At 48.1% G+C, this 23,628-nt stretch overlaps 1 protein-coding gene across 1 annotated transcript in view; it reads right to left on the reverse strand.

Annotated features, from left to right (window-relative positions):
• Window positions 1-693: 693 nt before the first annotated feature.
• TMEM132D (transmembrane protein 132D) overlaps window positions 694-23,628 on the reverse strand; it is an 807,498-nt gene continuing 784,563 nt past the window's right edge. Inside the window, exons 6-9 of the mRNA XM_057747245.1 lie at window positions 13,315-13,520; window positions 10,691-10,964; window positions 6,251-6,442; window positions 694-1,878 (exon numbers count right to left, since the gene is read on the reverse strand). Coding sequence (XP_057603228.1) covers window positions 694-1,878; window positions 6,251-6,442; window positions 10,691-10,964; window positions 13,315-13,520 — 1,857 coding nt within the window. The remainder of the gene's footprint in view (window positions 1,879-6,250; window positions 6,443-10,690; window positions 10,965-13,314; window positions 13,521-23,628) is intronic.

Below are 23,628 nucleotides of genomic sequence, written 5' to 3' on the forward strand. Positions count from 1 at the left end.
TGACTCAGCCTTTGGGAGATAACTGGAAATCGTGCTTCCCAAGAGCTGACTCTAGGCGGCTCTAGACTCCGCCTCTGCTCACTCTCACAGCCAGATGTGCTGCCTGAGTTCCCACGACACACTTCCTCCCATCCATCCCCTCACGCCCAACCCCAGTCCTGGTTTTCTCCCGTGGTCTGCAACATTGAATATTGCAGCCAAGTGGTTTTGACAATATCCAAATTGCTTTGATTAAAGAAAGAGAGATGGCGAGAGAGAGAGTGTTCTTTCCTGGAGGCTCTCTGGAGCTCAGTGATTCAGAACTCATTTTTCTTCCAAGTTTAAAAAATCTTGCCATGCATGATAAACCTCTTAACATTGACCGAAACATTGGACCCTGGAAATGTGGACATCGATTCCAACTCGGGGCCTCCCCAGGGGATCCAGGGTCATTTTCTGGGGCTCTGTGGATACTGTCACCCTGATCGTGTCCTGTCTTTTTTTTTTTGGCCGTGCCCGGTGGCATGAGGGATCTTAGTTCCCTGACCAGGGATCGAACCTGTGCCCCTGCAGTGGAAGCACGGAGTCCTAACCACAGGATCGCCAGGGAAGTCCCTCCTGTCTTTTTATTTACCCGCCAGGGCACCATTGCCCCACATCCCCAAGTTAAAGGCCGAAAGGTGAGTGAGAACCAATGTCTGTGAATGCCCCGGCTTACACATCTTCATGTAATCCTTCCACGTAGCCACGTGACTCTTGGCATCCCCCAGGGTCCAGATCCTGGCAGACCCAGTTCATGGTGTCCTCACTGCTGGTCGCTATGGAGTTCACGGCGGGGCATGCATCATCCGGAGAGATGGCGGTGAAGGTGGTGAATTTCACTCTTTTCCTTTTTGAGGTAGGGGATGCTGGGGGCTCACTTTTCGGATCTTTCCCATCCCCGAGGGTGGGTCCTGAAGATTGGAACAGCTGTCCGTTGATGCTCTTTTGGGAGTTTGTGCTGAGGAGGTACTTACTCTCTTCGAAATCCATGCCTCTGTCGATGGCGGTGATCTGCTCCTCTTGGGAGGAAGCAAAGTTGATGTGATTCTCCAACAGTTCGGTCCGGTGGCTCAAGCCGACCCAGTCATGGGAGTGACTCATTCCTTCTTGTTCTTCGAAGGGAACCTGTTTGTGCCTGTACTTTAACGCAAAGGTCACGCAATTTATTAAGAAGACCAAAATGGCCAGGCAGAAGACACCCAACAGCGCATACATCCCAATTTCCAAATCGCTCAGCCCTTTGGAGGCCTGGGTGAGGTCATTCTCGTCCATTGCCCCATTGGTTCTGGGCAGGTCCACCTGGGCTGGGAAGCTGGTGAGGTCGACGGAGATGGTCTGCAAATGACTGTCATCATCCAAAAGGCTTTCCTGGCCACTGTTCTTCTGGAAGGTGGACCTCTCTGTTGTGGATCCCCTCCCTTCCATGAGGCCCATGGAAGAACTGCCGAAGTACTGTCCCTCTTGACTCCCCCATTCTTGCAAGGGCTTTTTGGGTCTTCTGTCGCTGATGCTATTATCCAGGTGACCTCCTGTCCCCATGTGTCTGCTGTCACTGGTGTTGGGGTTGGCATCATTTTGGCCAAACTTGACTTTGATGTTGGCTGTCCCAACAGCCAGCACACTCTTCCGCTTGGATTTCTGGCATGATTCACAAATAACCATTTCGACCTTCACCAGAGCCCCCTGTCCTTCGGCGACAGCGGTGATTACAGGCCACTTGAACTTGGGGTCTTGGTGGATGGAGACCACCTTCTCATCCAGGGATGTGGCCATCAGGGAGAAGTCTTTTGCATCATAAATATCCAAGGGGGTGACAGAGCCATCACTGAATTGGACCCAGCAACTGATGGCTGCTTCCTGTTGAAGAAAATAAGGAAGTTCATCAACATGAAGCTGGTTGAACACAAAGTCTTAGTAAAATAGACACTCTGTAGCAAAAACAATGCAGCAAGAACAAAGGGAAACCTTTTGCCCAGCGTAGAAGCAAGAAATACTAAGGGTATGGAAGAAAATTAATTCTTTTTTTCTGTTCTACAGAGTTTATTAGGTTTATAACTGGACGAAGTCACACGTGTACAAAATGAAGCTCACACTATCCCAAAGCAGAGTAGGAATTGAGGGCTAGGGATCCATTACTGGCCTTTGGGGGAGCTCCGAGGTGAGGGGCAGCCAACCCTCCCACTCCAGAGATGTGGCCACAGGGGAGGGGAGGAGAAGGGGCCCACCTGGCTTTGGTCGCAGAACTCAGAGAGATGCAGAAGCCAAAGAAAACTACAACAGTAAAAGAACAATGATGAAACGGGACCAGGAATAAACACCCCCTAATAAGATTTGCTTTCTTTCCCGAGGTGTTGAAAGAAAGATGGGTTCTTTCTGTGGTGCAAGATCTACTTCTGCACAGTCATAAATTGCATGTCAAAGGAGATTTACTGGTTACTGGGTCCATTTACAAGTATTACACATGTAAATGAAAAATATTTATTAGGTTATTTTTAAATTGCTTAATACCGAGTCTCTTTGCATTACTCATGACAGAGAGTAAAGCCCCTGATCTAGACAAGGGCTCCCAGAGGTGCTGCAGGCTTTGGCTGTGTTGGTCCTACCATATCAGCATCTTAGGATGGGTTTGTATTGGCTTATGGACACAGTCTTGGCTTGGAGGTGAGGAGTAGAACCAGCCAGCCAGAGACAGGGTTAGGGTTAGGGTCAGGCTTAGGGTTGGGGTTTGGGTCAGGGTTAGGATTGGGGTTTGTGTCAAAGCTAGGGTTAGAGTTAGGGTTAGGGCTGGGCTTTGGGTTAGGTTTAGGGTTAGGGTCAGGGCTAGGGTTAGGGTTAGAGTTGGGGTAGGATTAGGGTAAGGTTAGGGTTAGGAAGCTCTCTGTTGGGAGAATCTTTGTGTCCCCATCTACCCTTCAACCCAACCAGTTTCGGGAATTTGGGAGACCAAAGCAAAGTCATGGCCCCGGTTTGTGTCCATCCCAATCTCTGTCTTTTTACTCTGTGCTTTAGGCCTGCTTTCTTTGGGACTAGTCTGTCCAGGGGGATTATAATCGATGGTGTAACCTCACCCTTCAATTTCATTGAAGGTGTTTGGCCTTGACAGGAACTGGCAGCCCCATTCTCCTCCCGTCTCCTGGAGAAGCGGCTCAACCCCAAGTTCCGAAGGATGCACAGCCCAGGAGGCATGTGCCCCTGCCTGCCTGGCCACAGCTGATTGGACCCGGAGTTGGCTGATGTCAGAGCCATTCATGCCCACAGCTCTGAGCCAGCTGCCGTCTTCCCCTTCAGTTGGATATAAAAAAGCCAGGACTGAAGCATGTAGTTGTGGGAAGATTAGTGGGAGCTCATATAAAATTGGGGACGAGGCCCCACTTGGGAGCAACCCACGATGGATCAGGTACGAGCAGATGTCTGGGCACAGCATTTATCTAGTGAGATAAAGGGTGAGAGAGAGACTGTTGACCCCTAGTTTCCCCACGTTCTTACAGTTGGGGTCTATTAGAGTCCCGCTATCCTTGCAATAAATCCCATGTTATTTATTTGTTTTTAAATTTTTATTTATTTATTTTTTGGCTGCACTGGGTCTTCGTTGCTGCACGTGGGCTTTCGCTCTAGTTGTGGTGAGCATGGACTACTGGTGTGCGGGCTTCTCATTGCTGTGGCTTCTCTTGTTGTGGAGCACAGGTTCTAGGCACCCAGGCTTCAGTAGCTGTGGCTTGCAGGGTTCTAGAGTGCATAGGCTTCAGTAGTTGTAGCACATGGGCTCAGTAGTTGTGGTGCATGGGCTTAGTTGCTCCACGGCATGTGGGATCTTCCTTGACCAGGGCTCGAACCCCTGTCCCCTGCATTGGCAGATGGATTCTCAACCACTGTGCCACCAGGGAAGTCCCAATCCTGTGGTATTTAAACTTGCCTGAGTGGTTTTTCTTACTTTTAACCAAAGAGCCCCCGACCATGACAGAAGTAAGTTTTCCTGGCAGTGTCTGGTCTTTGGAAGTGAAAAGGAGGCTTCTTACATGTGACTGTGGCCCCTGCTCCTTCTTCAGGCCAGCTAGTAAATCCTGACCTTGTTAGGCATGGGTGTGGGCTGGCTGCTAAGTGAAAAATGCCTCGAAGACACAGTGCAAAAGCCTCTGGACATGACCTTGGTTTACCAAGGCCTTCTGATTGGCCGTGAAATTGCAGCAGGAAATTCAAATGCACATTGGATTTCTTGAAACTGAAATGTTGGAGCCAAGTTGCAGGCAAGGACTAAGCTCCATTCAGAGCAAACACGGAGCAAACCTCAGGGTCGCACACCTGGCTCTGCATGTCAGAAAGGGATTAGCTCTGTGGCCTCATTCTAACTGCGTCTTATCACTTCCATCACCTAACTAGCAGTCACATGCTTTGATCGCCCCAGGAAGACAGGAGGAAGCCCCAGGTTATTTCTCCTTTGCAGTCTGTAACCTGCATCCTGGCTGGCATTGCGCCCTGAGAAAAGGTACGTTTGCCTTTGGCAAGAACTCGTATCCATTACTGAGATCATCCACTTTCAAGTGCTTTCTAATCCAAACCCCTGCACATGGAGACCATAGTGAAAGGGCAAGGGATTAGCTGACACCTGGCAGGGGAGCAGTCAGTGATGGGTACGGGCTGGGAAAATGGTAAGGCTCTGTGAGTCCAGGGACAGGTCCGGCTTAGCCCGCCCTCTTGCCCGAACATAGTCACAGCCTCAGCGGGTACAAGAGGGGGCCCAGGTGGTCATGTACCTGCCGGGGGGGACAGTTTCCAGGAAGGGCTTCTGACCAATGAGGGAAGCTGCCTGAAAACCCCCTACATGGGCTGGAGGCCTTCTAGCAGGCCCACGGGAGGACGGTCCCATCTCATGGGGTGCAGAGAATCAGCAGCCTGAGACCACTGTCTGCGGGTGTTAAACAAGGCTCACCAAAGTCTCCATCCAGATTCTTTCTAGGAAATAATGTTTCTCCACCTCGGATGGAGGAGCAGATCAGATAACATTTCCCAGTGCCCTTCCAACAGTCCCCTTTGTTTGGAAACCATCGTATCAACACACAAACACGCACCACACGATACCCACCACAACATGTACACGTATGCAACACACGCTACGCACAACACACATACTACATAATACAAACGTATACAGACACACCGCACACACACATACACACAACACTCTATTAGCGCACGCTGGTTTCCAATAAAGAGAAAGAAGACCGTAACTGATGCTACCACCCGCTGGTTACTTCTGCTCGGAGTTAAACCACAAATGTGGAAGCATCTCCTCCAATCGCCTTCCAACTCCTCAGACTCCTTGCCCCATCTTGGGGGGCAGGGGCTTAGGATAAGGCTGTGGACCTCTCCTTGGGGTCTGTTCCTGCCCTTACTTTCTCCCCACTGCTTGGGGAGGTCAGTGGGGCCCAGAGCCAGGAGCGTCTGCGGGGCCGTGAAACAGTACAGGTGATGCCCGAAGGGGCGCGTGGAGCCTGCGTCCCGCCTCTCTGGCTCCTGGTGCTAAGCATCCTTCACTCCCGGCAGCCCTGTTGTTTGGCATCACCGTCTCGGAGGCTAGGAAGCCGGAAGCTGAGCGGTCACCCCTTCACAAACCTCTTTCAGGACTAATAAGGACCTACTGTTTAGCACAGGGAACTCTACTCAGTACTCTGTAATGGCCTATATGGAAAAAGCATCTAAAAAAGAATGGATATATGTATGTGTATAACTGATACACTTTGTTGTGAATATGAAACGAACACGACATTGTAAATCAACTGCACTCTAATAAAAATGGGGAAAAAAAAACCGAGGAACACCCAGCGTGTGAACCCTCTCTTTTGGGGGACCCCTCCCAATTAGTGACTCCGCCAGACGGGCAGCCTGACCTAACGTGTGACCTCACCCCACTGTGTGACCTCATCTGATGTGTGACTTGCTCAGGGCAGGACACCACCTTATGAACGACCCCACTGACCCCACCATGTGATCCCAAGAGACGTGGGATTCCTCCCAGGTGCAGGCCCCACCTGCTGTGTAGCCTCACCCGGTGTGCGACCCTCCTGATGTGCGACCCCCCCCATGTATGACCTCACCTGGTGTGACCCCCCCCGATATGTGACCTCACCTGGTGTGACCCACCTGGTGTGTGACCTCACCTAATCTGTCATGCACCTGATGTGTGACCCCTCATGTGTGACCCCTCCCCACGGTGCCCCGTCCCACCCCACACCTGTCTGGGCCTCTGCAGAAGTTCTTGAGCCACTGCAGTGGCGAAGATGGCTCTGTTGCTCCCGGGGCTGAGCTGCAGGGAGAGGGACAGCCCCGCCACCAGCTGGACCCCAAGGTCTGTGATCGTCACCTTCTCGTCCAGCACAGTGATGGTCTTCTCGGCCAAGATGGCATCTGACAGGGGCGACAGGATCTGAAAGGCAGAACCCACATAGCAAGGAGACACTCTCTGTGGTTCCAGAAATCACCCCCTCTCTGCCCCCCATGGTGTAAATGATGCTCCGTGCAGGGGGTGGGGGGTAGAGATAGAGCCAGAGGAGCCAGAAAGAGCAAAAACGGGTCTTTCCCACTGACGCCTTCTTCTAAAAGGTACAGCTCGCTTGTGAAAATATGGTGCGTTTTTAAAGTAAGAGCAAGATGGTGTCAAGCAGTTGGATGCAGTAGGACTTGGCACCCCACGCCCAGCATCAAATAAACTCCATTGCTTACCATGCACTGCCCTGACCTTGAGAGGAAGAATTAGCATTTTCATTCATTTCAGCACTAACTTTATGATTCTTCTACAGCACGGATCATTTCTACTATTCCTTAGTGCATCTTTTGTTTAAAATTCTTTCACTTAAATAATTTGTTTTAAAAAACTTCATAGCATCAAAGAAAAATAGTTTCTATATGCTAGTTATATAATTCTGTGTCTCTTACACATGATCACCAATGAACAGTTACACTCAATGAAGAGATGGTCGGTCCATGTAGCACTTAAACATCTTTGTGCCACTGGGAGCTCACACTTTGGGGAACACTGAGCAGTGACACTCAGTTGCATTTTGGAGTATCAGCTTGTGTCCTCTGAGAAACTCAGCTGTGTGTCCTACCCCTGATGCCAACATCCCAAAGTCTCATTTGTCTCTGGACACCTGTGACAGCCCGGGGAATGAAGCTTCCGTTCAGTTTAGACCCTGAAGAGGAAATCCTGCTTTGGAAGAACATCTGCGGAAGCACCTCTCCTCTCCCTGCTCCTCATCCAAGTTATAAAGTGCTGATTTAGACTGCCCTTTAGGAATCCTTAACCTTCTGGGTGAAATGGGTTTCCTTTCACACAGCCACCTTCCCTGGATTTCTTGACATATTTCTCTCCTCAAGTTGTTGGCAATATTCATGAAGATGCATGTCAAGATAATTTTCCTTGGATTCATTAAATTCCTTTATCAAAGCATCATATTTCTATTCAAATACCATTTTCAGTTTCTAAGTCTGGTTAGGACAATTTGAATGGTAGTGGGTATGAAATACGAGTCCCCAGAAGAAAGTGGCCAAATGAATTTATAACTCAGGAGGACTTAGTGAGCGTAAGAGGGGAAAATGAGGGGTCTCAGGAGCAGATGCCCCACTAGGACAATTTTCATGTTTCGTGCATGGGAAGCTGGCGCATTGCACACTCATCCATTTTCACGGAAATACCTGATTTCTGAACACAGTTTTATTGCGGTTTTGTACTTAAATGATCATTTTGAGTGGTTAATGCCAAGTTCTCATCTTGGTTCCAGTTTCCAGGTGTCAGCATCACTTTAGCCCATGGATGAACAGCAGGAGTTTACATCTTGAGCTTAGATCTTTCAAGCAAAAGTCAACTGTGAAGATTGCAAGTGCTTGTCTATGGGGCAGGTATGTTTTGTTTGACATAATACTTTAAAATGGGATGAATGGCCATCCTTAAAAAATAGAGGATTTCATATGAAAGATAGATTTCTAGCTATTCTGGAAAAGCTGCAATATCTCTCCATACTGGGCTCCCATTTCCTCTTTGTAGCTTTTGGAGATGAGTAGCAGCCTCTTCTTTGTCACACTCCTCACCACTCCCTATTGTCCTCCCAACGCTTAGGGCCCAAACCAGCCATCACCTGACACCCACCCTGCTTTCCTTACTGATGGTACCTTCTCAGCGTTTGGAGGGCATTGGAGCATGTGACTCCTGGGTCCCAGTTCAAAGCAATTTATTTTCCTCCTCGAATAAAATGATCTCTTTTATTTTTATTTTCCCCCCAGTGGCTAAAATATTTTATTAAATTAAGTATGTCATTTGCAAATGGTTTCATAAGAAATTTTAAAAGAAGAGTTATAAAACATTTTCAATAAAAAAGTACAGTGTTTGCAGCAAAATTACATTTTCTTGATCGTACACATAAAGACATTTTGTTTCTGATAGACTGTCTGAAAATTTTATCGTGAATTCTCCAGCTGACAGCTGCAATATTCTATTTTAATGAGATGTCTCAGGGTTAATTCAATCATTTGGTAATAATGGGTTCAAAAATGATCTCTTTTAAATACCAGTCCATTTCCCAGAATGTTTTAAATCTTCCACAAGCCAATATAGTTTCACCTATAAGTCTCCCTTATGCACAACTGTTTTAGAAACCTCACTAGTTGGCTAATAGGATGATCACCTGTCCTATAAATGGGGCAGCTACTGAGGAATAACATTTGCTCTGAGACAGGAGGTGAATGACTAAACCGAAGTGACCCTCCCAGAACCGTGTCTTGTGAAAGTGTTTGTTGCAGAACTCCCATGTTGCATACTGGTCCTTCCCATCCATGCCTAGCAGTAGGTGCTCACAAGACGAGTGGAGTCATAACAACTTTGTTCCTTCCTTCAGCACATTTCTGGAATGCTCCAGTTTTCATCACATGGGAGGTTGGGACCTGGCAGAGGCAGCCAAGCATCATGGCGCGATGGGAAGCTCTTAGGTGAGCATGGCCAGTGATGTGGCGCGACCAAGCGAGAAGCTGCTGGCCGCCCATGATTCTGATGAGGTTAACCCATGCCGAGAGCTTTTTAAAAAATATTTTTAAATTTTAAAATTAAAAAAAAATTTTATATTGAGGAATAGTTGATTTACAATGTTGTGCTAGGTTCATGTGTACAACAACGTGATTCAGTTATACATGTACTTGTATCTATTCTTTTTTAGATTCTTTTCCCATATAGGTTATTACAGGGTATTGAGCAGAGTTCCTTGTGCTATACAGTAGGTCCTTGTTGGTTATATGTTTTGTATAAAGTAGTGTGTTTATGTTAATCTCAAACTCCTAATTCATGCCTCCTCCCCACCTTTCCCCTTTAGTAACCATAAGTTTGTTTTCTATGTTTGTGAGGTTGTTTCTGTTTTGTAAATAAGTTCATCTGTATAATTTTTTAGATCCCAATTATAAGTGATATCATATGACATTTGTCTTTGTCTGACTTACTTCACTTAGTGTGATAATCTCTAGGTCCATCCATGTTGCTGCAAATTATTTCATTCTTTTTATGACTGAGTAATATTCCATTGCATATATGTACCACATCTTCTTTATCCGTTCCTCTGTTGATGGACACTTAGGTTGCTTCCATTCTTGGCTATTGTAAATAGTGCTGCTATGAACATTGGGGTGCATGTATCTTTTTGAAATCAAGTTTTTGTCTTTTCCAGATATAGGCCCAGGAGTGGGATTTCTGGATCATATAGTAGCTCTATTTTTAGAGCTTTTGTCCCAAGATGGTAACCTCCACCATATCTTAAAGACAAATAATGTCTTGGAGTTTCAGACATGACCCAACCCGAGAAGCCAGTCTATCTAACACTTATGTTACTTACCTGACAATTTCTTTCAATCTACTCACTCTAAAAATGGATGTTGTCAAATAGAGTTCCCATATGATCCAGGCATACCACTCCTGGGCACACATCTAGAGAAGACTCCAATTGGACACATGCACCCCAATGTTCACAGCAGCACTATTTACAATAACCGGGGCATGGAAGCAACCTAAGTGTCCATCAACAGAGGAGTAGAGAAAAAAGATGTGGTACATATATACAATGGAATATTACTCAGCCATAAAAAAGAATGAAATAATGCCATTTGCAGCAACATGGATGGACCTAGAGATGATCACACTAAGTGAAGTTAGCCAGACAGAGAAAGACAAATATCATATGATATCACTTATAATTGGGATCTAAGAAAATGATAAAGTGAACTTACTTACAAAACAGAAATAGACCCATGGATATAGAAAACAAACTTATGGTTACCAGAGGAGAAATGGGGGGGGGGAGGATAAATTAGGAGTTTGGGATTAACATATACACACTACTATATATAAAATCAATAAACAACAAGGTCCTACTGTATAGCTCAGGGAACTATATTCAATATCTTGTAATAATCTATAGGGGAAAAGAATCTGAAAAAGAATAGATACATATGAGTGTATAACTGAATCACTTTGCTGTACACCTGAAACTACCACAACACTGTAAATCAATTGTACTTCAATAAATAAATAAAGCAAATAAATAAAAATTGATGTTGTTCTAAGTGACGCCAAACAGCTGAGTTCTCATCTGGGCAGAGATGAGAGAGGGATACAGAGTCCTTGCCTTGGGGGTCTTACCTGAATGGTGGTCATCCCCAACTCCTGGCCAATCAGGACTTGTCCCCCTTGCAGCTTGGCGATCCGGGGCTCCTCCACCTGCATGAAGTCATTTACCAGCTCCGTGATGTCCACTTGCCAATCTGAGCCCAGCAGGTGAGCCAGCTGCCCCCCAGGCTCAGCTGCCTCGGCCACAAACTGAGTCAAGACCCGCACCATGGCGTGCTGGTACTGGAGAGCACAGCCCCGGCCTTTCTTCTCATCTTCGTCCTCTTCCTCACTGTCTCGAGCTGGCCTGTCAAAAGGTTGGTTCTGTTTAAAGGATGCTGATTTGTTGGGTCAACAGTTGGAGGTTGGGGGTGAAGCACGGCAGGGGCTGCAAGGGTAAGTGGGCATGAGCCCTGCCTTCGGGGAGTTCCCAGCCTGGGGTGGGCTCAGACAGATGTGCAGGAGTGATGCTCGGGATATGTGACCACTGCTATGGCCTGAGTACTGACCAGTCAGAATGGACCAGTGTGGTCAGCAGAGTTCTAAGGTGTCCCCAGTGACCCCTACCTCCTGGTATTCACTTTGTGAAATTCCCTTCCCTTTGGATGTGGACTGGACCTAGGACAAGTTTCTTCCAATGAAAGATTACAGTGGGACATCCCTGGCAGTCCAGTGAAAAACTCTGTGCTTCCAATGCAGGGGGCATGGGTTTGATTCCTGGTGTCAGAGAACTAAGATCCCACGTGCCGTGTGGTGTGGCCAAAAAAAAAAGAGAGAGAGATTACAGCAAAAGTTATAGGATGTAACCTTCAAGGTTAGGTTTTAAAAAACTCTGACTCCTGTCTGGTTTGGCCCTCTTCCCTTGGTCCTTCTCTCTTGCTTGCCCTGAGGAAGCCAGCCGCCATGCTGTGGGCGGCCCTGTGGAGACATGCTACAGCTAGAAACTGGGCATCCTCTGGCCAACAGCCCGTGAGGAGCTAAGACCTGCCAACAACCATGTGAGCTTGGATGCGGGTCCTTCCCCACCCGAGCCGCCTGATGACACCACAGTTCCGGCTGGCAACTGGATCGCAGCCTGCAAGAGACCCAGCTAAGCCGTGCCTGGATTCCTGATCCAGAGGAACTGTGAGATAGTGTAGGTTTTTCTTTTAAGCCCCTTGGTTTTGGGATAAGCCACTCAAGTATGCAGCCGTAGGTAACTCATACAACAAGGCTCTGGATAACCGGTATAGCCCTATAAGGCAGTGCACAGGGAGGTGAGTGTTTAACGCAGCGTATGGTGCTTTGTGATAATAACTGTAAAGAGGACCGGGATGATTTGGCCAGGAGGCAGATGTTAGTTGCTTCTTCAACATCTGATGCCTTATGTGCTGTCAGTCCTTCCCAGCACCGTCACAGTCTCCATCAGGACAGCTGCTCACTCCTCGAAGTAGTCCTGTTGCCGTATCTGAGCTGGACAGTTGTGACAGCATCTGGACAGTCCACGATCAGACTCGGCCAGGTCTTTGGTGAGTCTTTCCCTGCAACCACCTGCCCTCAGTAGCATCAATAACCACGCTGAACTCCATTCTCCCAACTCAACCTCAGAAAGCCCCATGGTTAAGAGAAGGATCATTGCTGAAACCATCTTCCAACTGCACACAGGACCCAGACCTTCACTCCTGAAGCCAAGCCCTCTCCCAGGGGCCATAAAAACTCAAAAGGGGTGGACTTCCAAGGGAAGGAAGATAAAAGCTATCCCTCACGTAAGCACCCTTTCTCTCCTCCTTGCTGGTACCCAGACTCCAGGAATATTTCCTTGTCTAATTCTGCACATGCTCACTTTTGACTTTCTACAAGTCACTGGTATACGATTCCTTAAGTGTGGGTTCAGGTCTCTGAACAAAACTTTCTTTGTACCTGATGCCCATTTATTTGCCTGATGTGGGTGTACAGTGATGTGCAGACTTATCATTCCATCAAACACCGTCAGAGTGATGCACCAGGCACACAGGTGACAAGCTCCGGACTTCATCTCCCCAAAGGAAAGCGATCTCAGAGCTTCTGGGCTGGAGGCTCAAAGAGACTGCTCAGGTCCACCAGCATCTATGCAGACAGCTCTCTAGTGGACCTCTGTTGCTTGGGTCCTCCCAGAATCAATACCCTCTCCTCGTATTGATCTCTTTGTTCAGGCAGGGTTGACCTCTTTCTCTAGCTCCTCTGGCTCCAGCCTAGCTGGCCAATCAGTGTATTCTGTCTTCCCTTCCTCCCTCTTCTTTCCCCCTCATCCCCCTTCCCTCCATCTCCCTCTCCTCTCCCTCCTCTCACTCCTCCTCTACAGTGATTAGATCAGGGGTGGTCACACAATCCAAGTGAGGATAACGCTTAACTCCAGGACTCTTGCAGGAATTACTGGGGGAGAGAGGATGTACTTTGTGCAGAGACGCAGAGAAGGTAGAATGAAAGTCTGGAACTTCAGGAGAAAAACCTGATAGGGGATGAAGCCAACACAAAGCAAACTGGAGCCGAGCGAGAGGCGGAGACAGATACACCCTTAGGCTACCACTGAACCCCTGGAACCAGACATGCCTGAAATTAGCTACCCTGTAAATTTCCGTCTTCAGCCTAAGTGCACTTGACTTGGTTTCTGCTCTGGAGCCTTGAAGCAGCACACCCACCTCTTGTTGGAGACGATGGGGACCCTCCAGCCCTTGATCTGGTTGAGCTCGGTGTCCGAGACCTCGATCTGCAGGGGCAGCCGGGGCACCCACACCGTCATCTCCAGAGGACTGGTCAGGTGCTGGTAGGTGAAATTCACCACCACATTCACCTTGCCCTTCATTTCCTTCCCGTTGACAAAGACGTAGTCACACCTGTCAGAAACCTGGAAAGAGGAGGGGGGGTGGGGGAGGCATGAGTTTTTATCACATCCCAAAGGAAAAGCAAGAGAAAGCAGAGGAGGAAAGAAAAGTGTCGTGGTCATGATCGTGAGGAGTAAGTCCCATTGTGGACACTGGATTTTGCTTCTGATACAGCAGAGGCTGTAATAACAGAGGCCATGGCGCCCCATCCACCTCTCCTGGGAGCTCTTTGACTGCTTGGGTACACTCTCCCCCACCGCTGCAGATGCTTTGCTGACAATTTGTGCTGCACCTCCTCTGGGAGACCGCCCTTAGGTACATGCAGAGTTACCTGGGTGCTACCTATCACCCACCCCACCCCTTTGCCTGATGAGGACTTCCTGGTTTGCCTCAAGGAAGGATGAACCGTGTGTATAGTTCACAATTCAGAGCTCTTCCGGGGATCAGCCAAGGCTCGATTTCATCTGAAACCATCCTGGCTCAGCTTCTCCCCCTTCTGCATCCCTCCTCCCTCACTCCTGTATGGTTGTCTGCGGAGAATGTCCTCAGTAAGTTGCATGCAGGCAACCTCCCATCTTAGCTGTGCGGGCAGACTCCGAGATATCTTCCTCATGGTTCCTGGGAACCTCTCAGTGGGATTCTCACCACCTGCCCACTGTGGTAACTAGCTCAGTAATTCACTCCCCCTCTCTTCCACTCAAGTGTCCTGTCCTGCTGCCCACTCCCTCCCTCTGCCTCCTGGAATCACTCCCCAGATACACTCCCCATCCTCAAGTCCATGTCTCAGGCTGTGCTTTCCAGAGAATCCAGACATATTAATCCAGGCACATGCTAGCGCATTTCATCCTCAGAACAACCCCCAAACGGGCATTCCCGTTAGCCTATATTCCAGATGAGGAAGCTGAGAGTCAAGGAGATTGGCTGTGGCCCCCTCACTGGACAGGAGCAGCTGCGATTCTGCCCTGGAATCTGGCTCCAGAGTCCACGTTCTCAACTTGTGCACCCAGACGAGAGTGCTCCTCTCTGCTCATGTTTGAGAGAAGAACCAAGTTCAAAGAAAGACCTTGTCCTCTTGTCTTCATTTCCCAGCTCTCTAGGGGAGCTTGTGCTCATCCTAAAGAAGACTTGGGGCAAAGCTTTGGGGTTATGTGGTAGAAGTAGGATGAATGATGGTCCCCAAAGACACCAGGTCCTAATCCCCGGAACCGTACCTTACCTTATTTGGAAAAAGGACTTTGCGGATGAGATTAAGTTAAGAATTTTGAGATGAGCAGATTATCCTAGATTATCCAGGTGGGCCCTAAATGTAATCTGAGTGTCCTTATAGGAGAGAAGCAGAGGGAGATTCAACAACCATGGCAGAGGAAGGAAGTGTCACCAAAGCAAGATGCTACGCGGTCAGCCTTGAGGATGGAGGGCAGGGCCAAGGAACCCAAAAGAAAGCATCTCTAGGAGAGGGAAGAGGCCAAGAATCATTCTCTCCTAGAGCCTCTGGGGGGAGTGAGGCCCTCCTGATACTTTTGAAACTGATGAGGGGCTTCTGGCCTCCAGAACTGTGGGAGAATAAACATGTGTGGTTTAAAGTAAATTTTTGTGGAGGTCGGGGGATATGCAACTTGTGGGATCTTAGTTCCCCGAGCAGGGATCAAACCCGTGCCCTCAGCAGGGAAAGTGCAGAGTCCTAACCACTAACCAGGAAATTCCCTAAATGTGTGTGGTTTTAAGCCACCAGGTTTGTGGTCATTTGTCCCAGGAGGAGATGGACACAGAGAGGGAGAGGAGGATGGGCAGAGGCTGTGAAGGCGCCTTCCCCGCTTTGGGGCTTGGCTGGTTGAGCTTGGAGAGGGGATGGGCAGAAGCAAAGCCCTCGGTTTATTGAGTACTTAATATGTGCAGCTGAACACGTCACATGTATGGCCCCATTAGTTGTCACAAGAACCCAGGACGTGGGGGCCATTACTGTCATTTCACAGGAGATCAACCTGAGGTCCAAGACATCAAGTACCATTTCCCAAGGGCACACAGCTGGAAAGTGGAAAAGACCAGACTTATCCCAGATCAGCCCCCAGTGGCACCCTCTCCGGCACAGGCATCACTCTTGCCGGGATGCTCTCTTACAGTCCGTTTTTCTCAAAGGATGCAAACCTCCCTCCAGCACTTAGAGGGGCACGAAGGAAAGCAAAGCAGAAATTACTAGGTTCTTCAAACATCTTAGAAAGGATTGCTTACGACGGCCCCTTTGATCATCCCTGTGAGGGAACAACGGCATCACTCACACACACACACACACACACACACACACACACACACACACACACACACGGTGGGGCGCTGGGAGGCTCCGCATGCGGGGGATGGTCAGGAACTCGGAGGGAAATGTGGGCAGGTCCATTTATGAGATGGAGCTCGTGGGCCTCCTAAATGTCTGCCAACAGCAGAAGTACTTAAATCTGATTGAAAGCAGAGTGGAACCAGCCCAGGTGGCTTTATTGTAACTTTTGTCCTGGCCATGGCCCTTTCTTCCTCAGGGCTGGTGAGTCTTGAATTTTAGGCTTTTTCTTTTTTAAGACTTTCACGTCTGAATCAGGATGAATTGCCACAGATAAGCCAAAAGAGAGGGGGAAAGAGAGAGAGAGAGAGGAAGAGAGGGAGAGGGAGAGAGAGATGGGGAGAGGGAGAGAGGGATAGGGAGGGAGAGAGAGATGGGGAGGGGGAGGGGGAGAGAGGAAATACTGATAAGACTTGCTTTCAGAAAAAGAAGCTGTTGCATGACTTTAACTTCCTGGGCCCTCTTGCCAAACCAGGAGTTTGAGGCACATGCCTTAAGAAAGGGCACATGGAGATCACTGTGGGCAAAAGCCTGCCCCCAGCCCTGCTGTGGATGGGAGATGCGGATGTCTGGTGCGCTAGGCATAGTCGTGAGTGTGAAAAACTAAGTCTTCTTTTTTTTCCTCGAGGTAATAAGAAAAAGTGGGAGCCAGACATTGGTAAAGGGGGTGAGGAAAGTCAGCAGAGGGAGAGCAGGGCTCGACACCTAGGCGGTGTCATCTTAGCAGAGATGCTTGGAAGCAACTGATGTTCGGGACTTTGGAAGGGCAGTGGTGGGTGGGCGGGGCTTAGCGCTAAGATAGAGATGGGATGTGTGTGTGTGTGTGTGTGTGTGTGATGATTACATCAAGTAATAAGAATAGCACGCACATTTGATGGGAGGTTTAAATCTCTGCTCCCGGCATCTCTGGCTTTCCGTGCCGGGGGCCCACCCCTCGTCCTTGCTCTGCACATGGAGGCATCACTAAACCATTTGCCAACCACACCTGGTTCTTCGGTGACACAGTAGGACTGTTCTTCTGGCTCACCTGTCTGGCTCAACTGTCAACAATGAGCTGTGAGCGGGAGTGACACGTGTCATCTCCTGCAGGAATGTTTAATTTCCGACAAGGGTCCTTCCCAATTTCCCTGTCCATCCAGCTTGCTTTCAGGGGGAGGAGGTGGTGACTACCCCACCAGCCTGGGTTCCTGAGGGCCTGTGACAAGCACAGCCCCCTACAAAGCCACAAGGACAGGGGATGTGGGTGACAGGTACACCTCTCTTGTTTGAAGTCACTGATGTTTCACATACTTTGTTACATCACGCTGATGGAGCTTATTTTGACCATTGCAACATGCCTGGGCGTAATCTGATTAATAAAAATAATCTATTTTTATAAAAATAGAATGACAAGTCTGTTCTCTATGTCTGTGAGTCTGTTTCTGTTTCGCAGATAAGTTCCTTTGTGCCATATGTTAGATTCCACCTATAAGCAATATCATATGATACGTGTCTTTCTCTGTCTGACTTACTTCACTCAATATGATCATCTCTAGGTCCATCCATGTTGCTGCAAATGGCATTATCTCATACTTCAATAAAATAAATTAAAAAAAATAGAACGCACCAAATTAACAGATTGAGTAGGCTAGGGCTGGGTGAATAAGATATACGAAGACAGATAAGGTAATGATGCAGCAGCCGGGGCGATTCTAATTCTTGCAAACACAAAATGAGCCAAGAATGTAACTGGGGTCTGCACAGGGGCCAGAGGTCTCCGTCATAAACAGGCTGTGCACGCACCACCTGTGGATGTCCGCTTACAGGACCTCCCCGCCTCGTGCTAATGACTTTCTCGTGATTAAAACTGCATAGAAACGAAGTAAATAAGAGCCAGGGAGGAGAGACACAGGGACTTGCAGGCTACACCTTAGAGGAGGGTTTGGGTGAAGCCGGAGAAGGATTTGAGCAGAATATAAAGACTGAGGTCTCCCGGGGGAAACACTTTGGGGGTCAGTAAGAGCGGTTTTACTCAGCTTATGTGCTGGGGAGTTTAGGGGCATAACACCTGCCTGGGGGGACCGATGCTTGTGAATTATGTGGTTTTGAGCCTGTGGTACCACTGGGACCTGCTTGTTGTTGTTCTTGCATGGAGGGTGTTCCAGCCTGGGAGAAGTGAGAGATCTTTCTCTTTTGATAACACTTGCGACTCAGCCAGACCGGGCAAGTTATGACTGTTACTGCCTTGCTGGCTCTCCTGGTCTCTTGTTGATTCCAAAGACTATTAATTAATTAATTAATTAATTTATTTATTGGCTGCATTGGGTCTTTGTTGCTGGGCACGGGCTTTCTCTAGTTGCAGCGAGTGGGGGCTACTCTTCTTTGCGGTGCGCGGGCTTCTCATTGCAGTTGCTTCTCTTGTTGCAGAGTACGGGCTCTAGGCATGTGGGCTTCAGCAGTTGCAGTATGCAGGCTCAGCAGTTGCGGCTCCAGGGCTCTAGAGCGCAGGCTCAGTAGTTGTGGTGCACGGGCTTAGTTGCTCTGTGACATGTGGGATCTTCCTGGACCAGAGATGGAATCCACGTCCCCTGCATTGGCAGGTGGATTCTTAACCACTGTGCCACCAGGGAAGTCCCCCAAAGACTTTCCAGTCTGTTCGGAGAAAGCAGTCAAGGAGCAGGAGGAGAAGGGGGAGGAGAAAGAGGAAGGGGAGGGGGAGGGACAAGAATGAAGAGGGAGAGAGAACTTTGTAGACTTCCCTTGGCTGGTGGGAACTGCCTCACTGGAGACACCTTGTGGTCTTCCCACCCCTGCTCATCCCTGGGACAGCCTGTGGCCAAACACTGGTGTATAAGCACATCTTAGGACAACGTCTGTAGCACATTTCAAACTCCAGAGCTGGCGTAGGGGAGCAGGGTCTCCTGAACCCCGTGTGTGGAAGGCTGAACAACGGCTCCCAGAGATGTCAGGTCCTGATCCCTGGAACCTGTGAATGTCACCTTCTGTGGCAAAGGGATGTAATTAAGTTCAGGATTTTGAGATAAGAGCATTCTGATTATGAGACCTGAACGCAATCCCAGTGTCCACATCCAGGAGAGGCAGAGGAGGCTGGACACGGACAGAATAGCAGTCATGTGGGGAGGAGCAGGTGGGGCGATGTTGGAGTGATGTGGCCACGAGCCGCTGGAGCAGATTCTCTCCTGGAGCCCCCAGAGGGAGGGTGACTTCAGCCTTCCGGCTGCCAGGACTGTGAGAGAAGGCATTTCTGTGGTTTGAAGACCCCAACCTGTGGTCGTTTGCGGCAGTGGCCACAGGAATCTAACCCACACCCTGGCCAACCTCCGCCCTGCCCTGTTCTGCTCCCTCACCCCTCACACCCTTACTTTCCGGTGGGGGCGGGGGGGGGGGTCTTTCCTCAATGAGTCTCATGCACATGGTGCCTAAGCTCCAGGGAACGTGATCTAAGACTTGTTGACCTTCAGTTGGGAAGACACCAGCCTGGTCCCCCAAGGGTGGACCTGGCCCCCGATGGCATCCTGGGTGTCTGCCCTGGACAGACCAGCTGAGATGTGTTCTTGCAAGAGCTGATGGGGCATAACTGGTCCTTCCAGCCTGACATCCATCTTTCCCTCCATCTCCCTGGCCACTGCCTTCGAGTGTTAAACATTACAACACCCCCCTGAGAGCTCAACCAGAGAAATGGGATGGTCTAGGTGAGCTGATAAGACCTGTTCATTCCTTCTTGTTTAAATACAACCAACTATACATGTCCAATAATTCATTAACTACCACTTTACAAAGCTGAAGGTTTGAAGGAAGGTTCTATTAAAACTCTTCAACTCCTTTCATAATCCATTTCCAGCCAGCCACACCATTCTCTGATGGGGAAATAGTTAATATTTCTGACTCTGGTGTGTGCAATCCAGCAGTTATGTGAATTTAATGTCGTTTCTGCCTTGTCTGTTTAAATGCTGTGTGAATTTAAGTCTTATTTAAATATCACCAACATTTGTGGTAAAATGTATGTTCTTCTGATGTTTTTCTCTTTCCTTTTTTTTTCAAGAACATGAGCTAAGGCTATTAAAATCCTGTCCCCCTTCCCTTCAAATTTGGCAAAAAGAGACAGCTGCAGGAATATTTTGCATCCAGTTCTCAAGCTAGGTATTGCTTTCTTGAGATTAGTCTTTATCTTGGACAAAAATGATACCATTAATAATAGTGGTAACAAGAAAAGCGGTGGCTGATATTTACAGAGTGTTTGCTATACACTAAGCACTGGATTAAGCATCATTCTATTTAATCCTCATGATAAGTCTATTAGGTAGGTACTATTGTCCCACGTTTCAGAAGAGAAACTGAGGCGCCATGTCCTATAGCCACGAGAGACACATTATACTAGGGACACTATACACGTTAACTAATTAACGGGAAGAGAATCTACCAAGCGCATTGTACCAGGCTGATTTATAGGGAGTCAACTTTGCCTACCTCAGTGGTGTCTGTTAATGTAAAATAAAGAGTTTTTTGCCAAGAGAAAGGCAAGTTTTAAATGAATACACTGGAGGAGGAAGAGCCAACGCAGGGCATCATGTGTCCTGAGGCTGACACTCAGGTGGGTGGAGACACCAGGTGTGCAGAGGGCATAAGAGCTGACTTGAGCATCAAATGGTCCTTTCGTGGGCTGCATTGTGTCTCCTAAGATTCATATGTTGAAGCCTAGCTCCCAGCACCTGAGAATGTGACTGTTATTTAGAAACAGGGTATTTACAAAGGCAGTTAAGTTCAAATGAGGCCGTTCAGGTGGGAAGAGATTAGCACACATGGAGAGATGTCAGGGGTGTTCACGTTCCAAGGTGAGGGCATAGCAAGAAGGTGGCCATCTGCAAGCCCAGGAGAGAGACCTGAGGAGAAACCTACCTGGCTGACACTGTGATCTTGGACTTCCAGCCTCCAGGACTGTGAGACAATACATATCTGTTGTTAGGCTCCCGGGGTCTGTGGTATCTTGTCATGGCAGCCTGAGCAGACTAACACAGTCTTCAATCCAATTCCTAGAGATTATTTACTTCAGGAGGAAGCAGCCTGAATGCAGGGGAGGCTAGAAGACAGCTCAGGGGACAGCAGTTCCCAATGGGGCTTCTTCTATCAGTGATGGTTAAAGCTAGCATTGAGGACTTTTATCACTGGGCACCTTTCCAAGGGCTTCCATGCAGGAACTTGTTTCATTCTGACAGTACCCCAACAAGGCAGGAATGATTATGATACTCATCGTACAGATGAGCAAACTGAGTCACAGTGAGGTTAGGTGAGCTCAAGTTTGCACAGCTAGAAAGTACTGGAGCTGGGATTTGAATCCAGGCCATTCTGGCTACACAGGTGGCCCTCCTGTTCCTTACACGAGACAGTGTGATTGTGGAGCTCTCTGGGAAGCAGACGCCAAGATCAATGGTTTATGAGGCAGTGATATTTGTGAAGGAATAAGATGGGCAAAAGAGCTCTCAGATCAGATGCAGACCTGACAACATTTCTTACAATTCAACCAAGTGGTCCAGAGCCAAGATTGGATGCCCAGTGGAGGAGCCTTGCTTTGGTGAAAATGGCCAGACCTTTGTACCACCATCTAAGTGAGTAGCTGGGGCTGCCCCCAAGAAGAGCATGACTCAGCTCAAAACTGAGGGGCCCAAGGAGCTCACAGCTGGAGGATGTCAGCTGCTAAGGGTCCTTGAGGCAGAGCAGAGAGTGTTTCTGACCTGAACCTGGTTTTGCTAGCCCAATGCACAGCAAAGCTACTCTACTGACCCCGGCTGTGGTGAAGGAAAGTGCAGCATTTATTGCAGGTGCCAGACAAGGAGAAATGGCAGCTTGTGCTCAAAAGACTGAAACTCTCCAGTGGTTTTTAGAGAAGGTTTTTAAAGGCAATATTGGGGGTGGAGGTTGCAGGGTATCTGATCAGCTCATGGATTGGTTGGTGGTGAAGTAACAAGGTGATGTTTCAGGAATCTCATTTGTCCATTTTCTGGCTCCAGCAGGTCTGGGGTCTATGTGCTGGTGGTCAGCATGCAGTCAACTTCCTCCACCTGGTGGGGGTTTTAGTAAGGCTATGGCTCAGGGTATTATCTGTAGCCCTTGAGGAGGAACTAAAAGTCCTTGACTTTGCTTTATGGCTAAACCATTATCATTTTGTCTTGTTTGACTGCTTTCCTTTGTTTCTGCACTTTCTCACTTCTCTCATTAAATTTGCTCTTTGGAACTTGGGGAAGGACTAGGAGGCTAAAGCTTTTCTACAAACAACAGGCAGGGGCCACGGTGGGGTCTGTCCCCAGGAAAGTCCCATAGGGTCTTTTTGGTTTCAAGAGCCCTTTTCAGAAGGAGCATCTGGGGTCCCTTCCATGCCACCACAATGAGCCTCTTTTTTTTATGACTTTGAACAGGGATATTCTGGCATCTTTGGAATCATCTATATTACATAACCTATTTTTTTCTTCTAAAAACCTAAACATAAGTTCCCAAGAAGCTCCGCTATTTTAAAATCAAAACAGAACATTTTTACACAGCCCTACACACTCACTTTCAGTCCCTCCTGGATCAGAAGGAATAACACATTCTGCGAACATTGTCTTTTCATTGTTGTCAAAATTATCCACCATGCAGGTGGTGTCACAGGGTCACCATTGTCTTCTCACAGTTGCCTGTGAGTGCTCTGAGAAAAAAGAATTTTAATAACAACCAACCCAAGCAGCGCCTGCCCTGTGCCAGTTTCTGCACTGGGAACATGTGGGGATGGATACTGCTTTGTTACACAGGGCTGTTCTGGGCATTGTATTAATAGGAGGCTTATCAGCATCCCTGGTCTCCACCCACTACATGCCAGCAGCTACCTCCCCTCCAGCTGTGACAACAAAAATACCTCCAGACATTGTCAAGTGTCCCCTGGGCTGAAAAGTCACCCTCAGTTGAGGACCATCATTTTAAGCACCTTTTCTGAATGATTTCTTTGAGCCTCACAACAACCTTATGTCACAGCTTGTACAACTCTCTCCATTTTATAGAGGAGGGAACTCTGTCAATTAAGCATGCCATTTGCAGCAGCAAGGATGCAGCTCGAGATGATCATACTAAGTGAAGTCAGTCAGACAGAGAGAGACAAATATCATGTGAGATCACTTATATGTGAAATCTAAAATATGGCACAAATGAACCTATCTTTGAAATGTAAACAAACTCACAGACGTAGAGATCAGACTTGTGTTTGCCAAGGGGGAGGGGAGGAGGGAGAGGGATGGACTGGGATTTTGGGATTGATAGAGGCAAACTATTACATTTATTTTTAATTTTAAAAATTTATTTATTTCTTTATTTGTTTGTTTGTTTGTTTGTTTGTTTATTTATATTTTTGGCTGTGTTGGGTCTTTGTTGCTGTGCAAGGGCTTTCTCTAGTTGTGGAGACTGGGGGCTACTCCATTGTGGTGCATGGGCTTCTCATTGCGGTGGCTTCTCTTGTTGCAGAGCACGGGCTCTAGATGCACGGGCTTCAGTAGTTGCAGCACGGGGACTCAGTAATTGTGGTGCACAGGCTTAGTTGCTCCACGGCATGTGGGATCTTCCTGGACCAGGGATCAAATGTGCATCCCCTGCAATGGCAGGCGGATTCTTAACCGCTGCGCCACGAAAGGAAGTCCCGCAAGCTATTATATTTAGAATGGATAAACAACGAGATCCTACTGTATAGCACAGGGAACTATATCCAATCTCCTGAATTAACCATAATGGAAAAGAAGATTTAAAAAAGGATTGTATGTATATGTATAACGGTGTCACTTTGC

This window comes from Hippopotamus amphibius, chromosome 8 (genome assembly GCF_030028045.1).
Source record: "Hippopotamus amphibius kiboko isolate mHipAmp2 chromosome 8, mHipAmp2.hap2, whole genome shotgun sequence".
NCBI lineage: Eukaryota > Metazoa > Chordata > Mammalia > Artiodactyla > Hippopotamidae > Hippopotamus > Hippopotamus amphibius.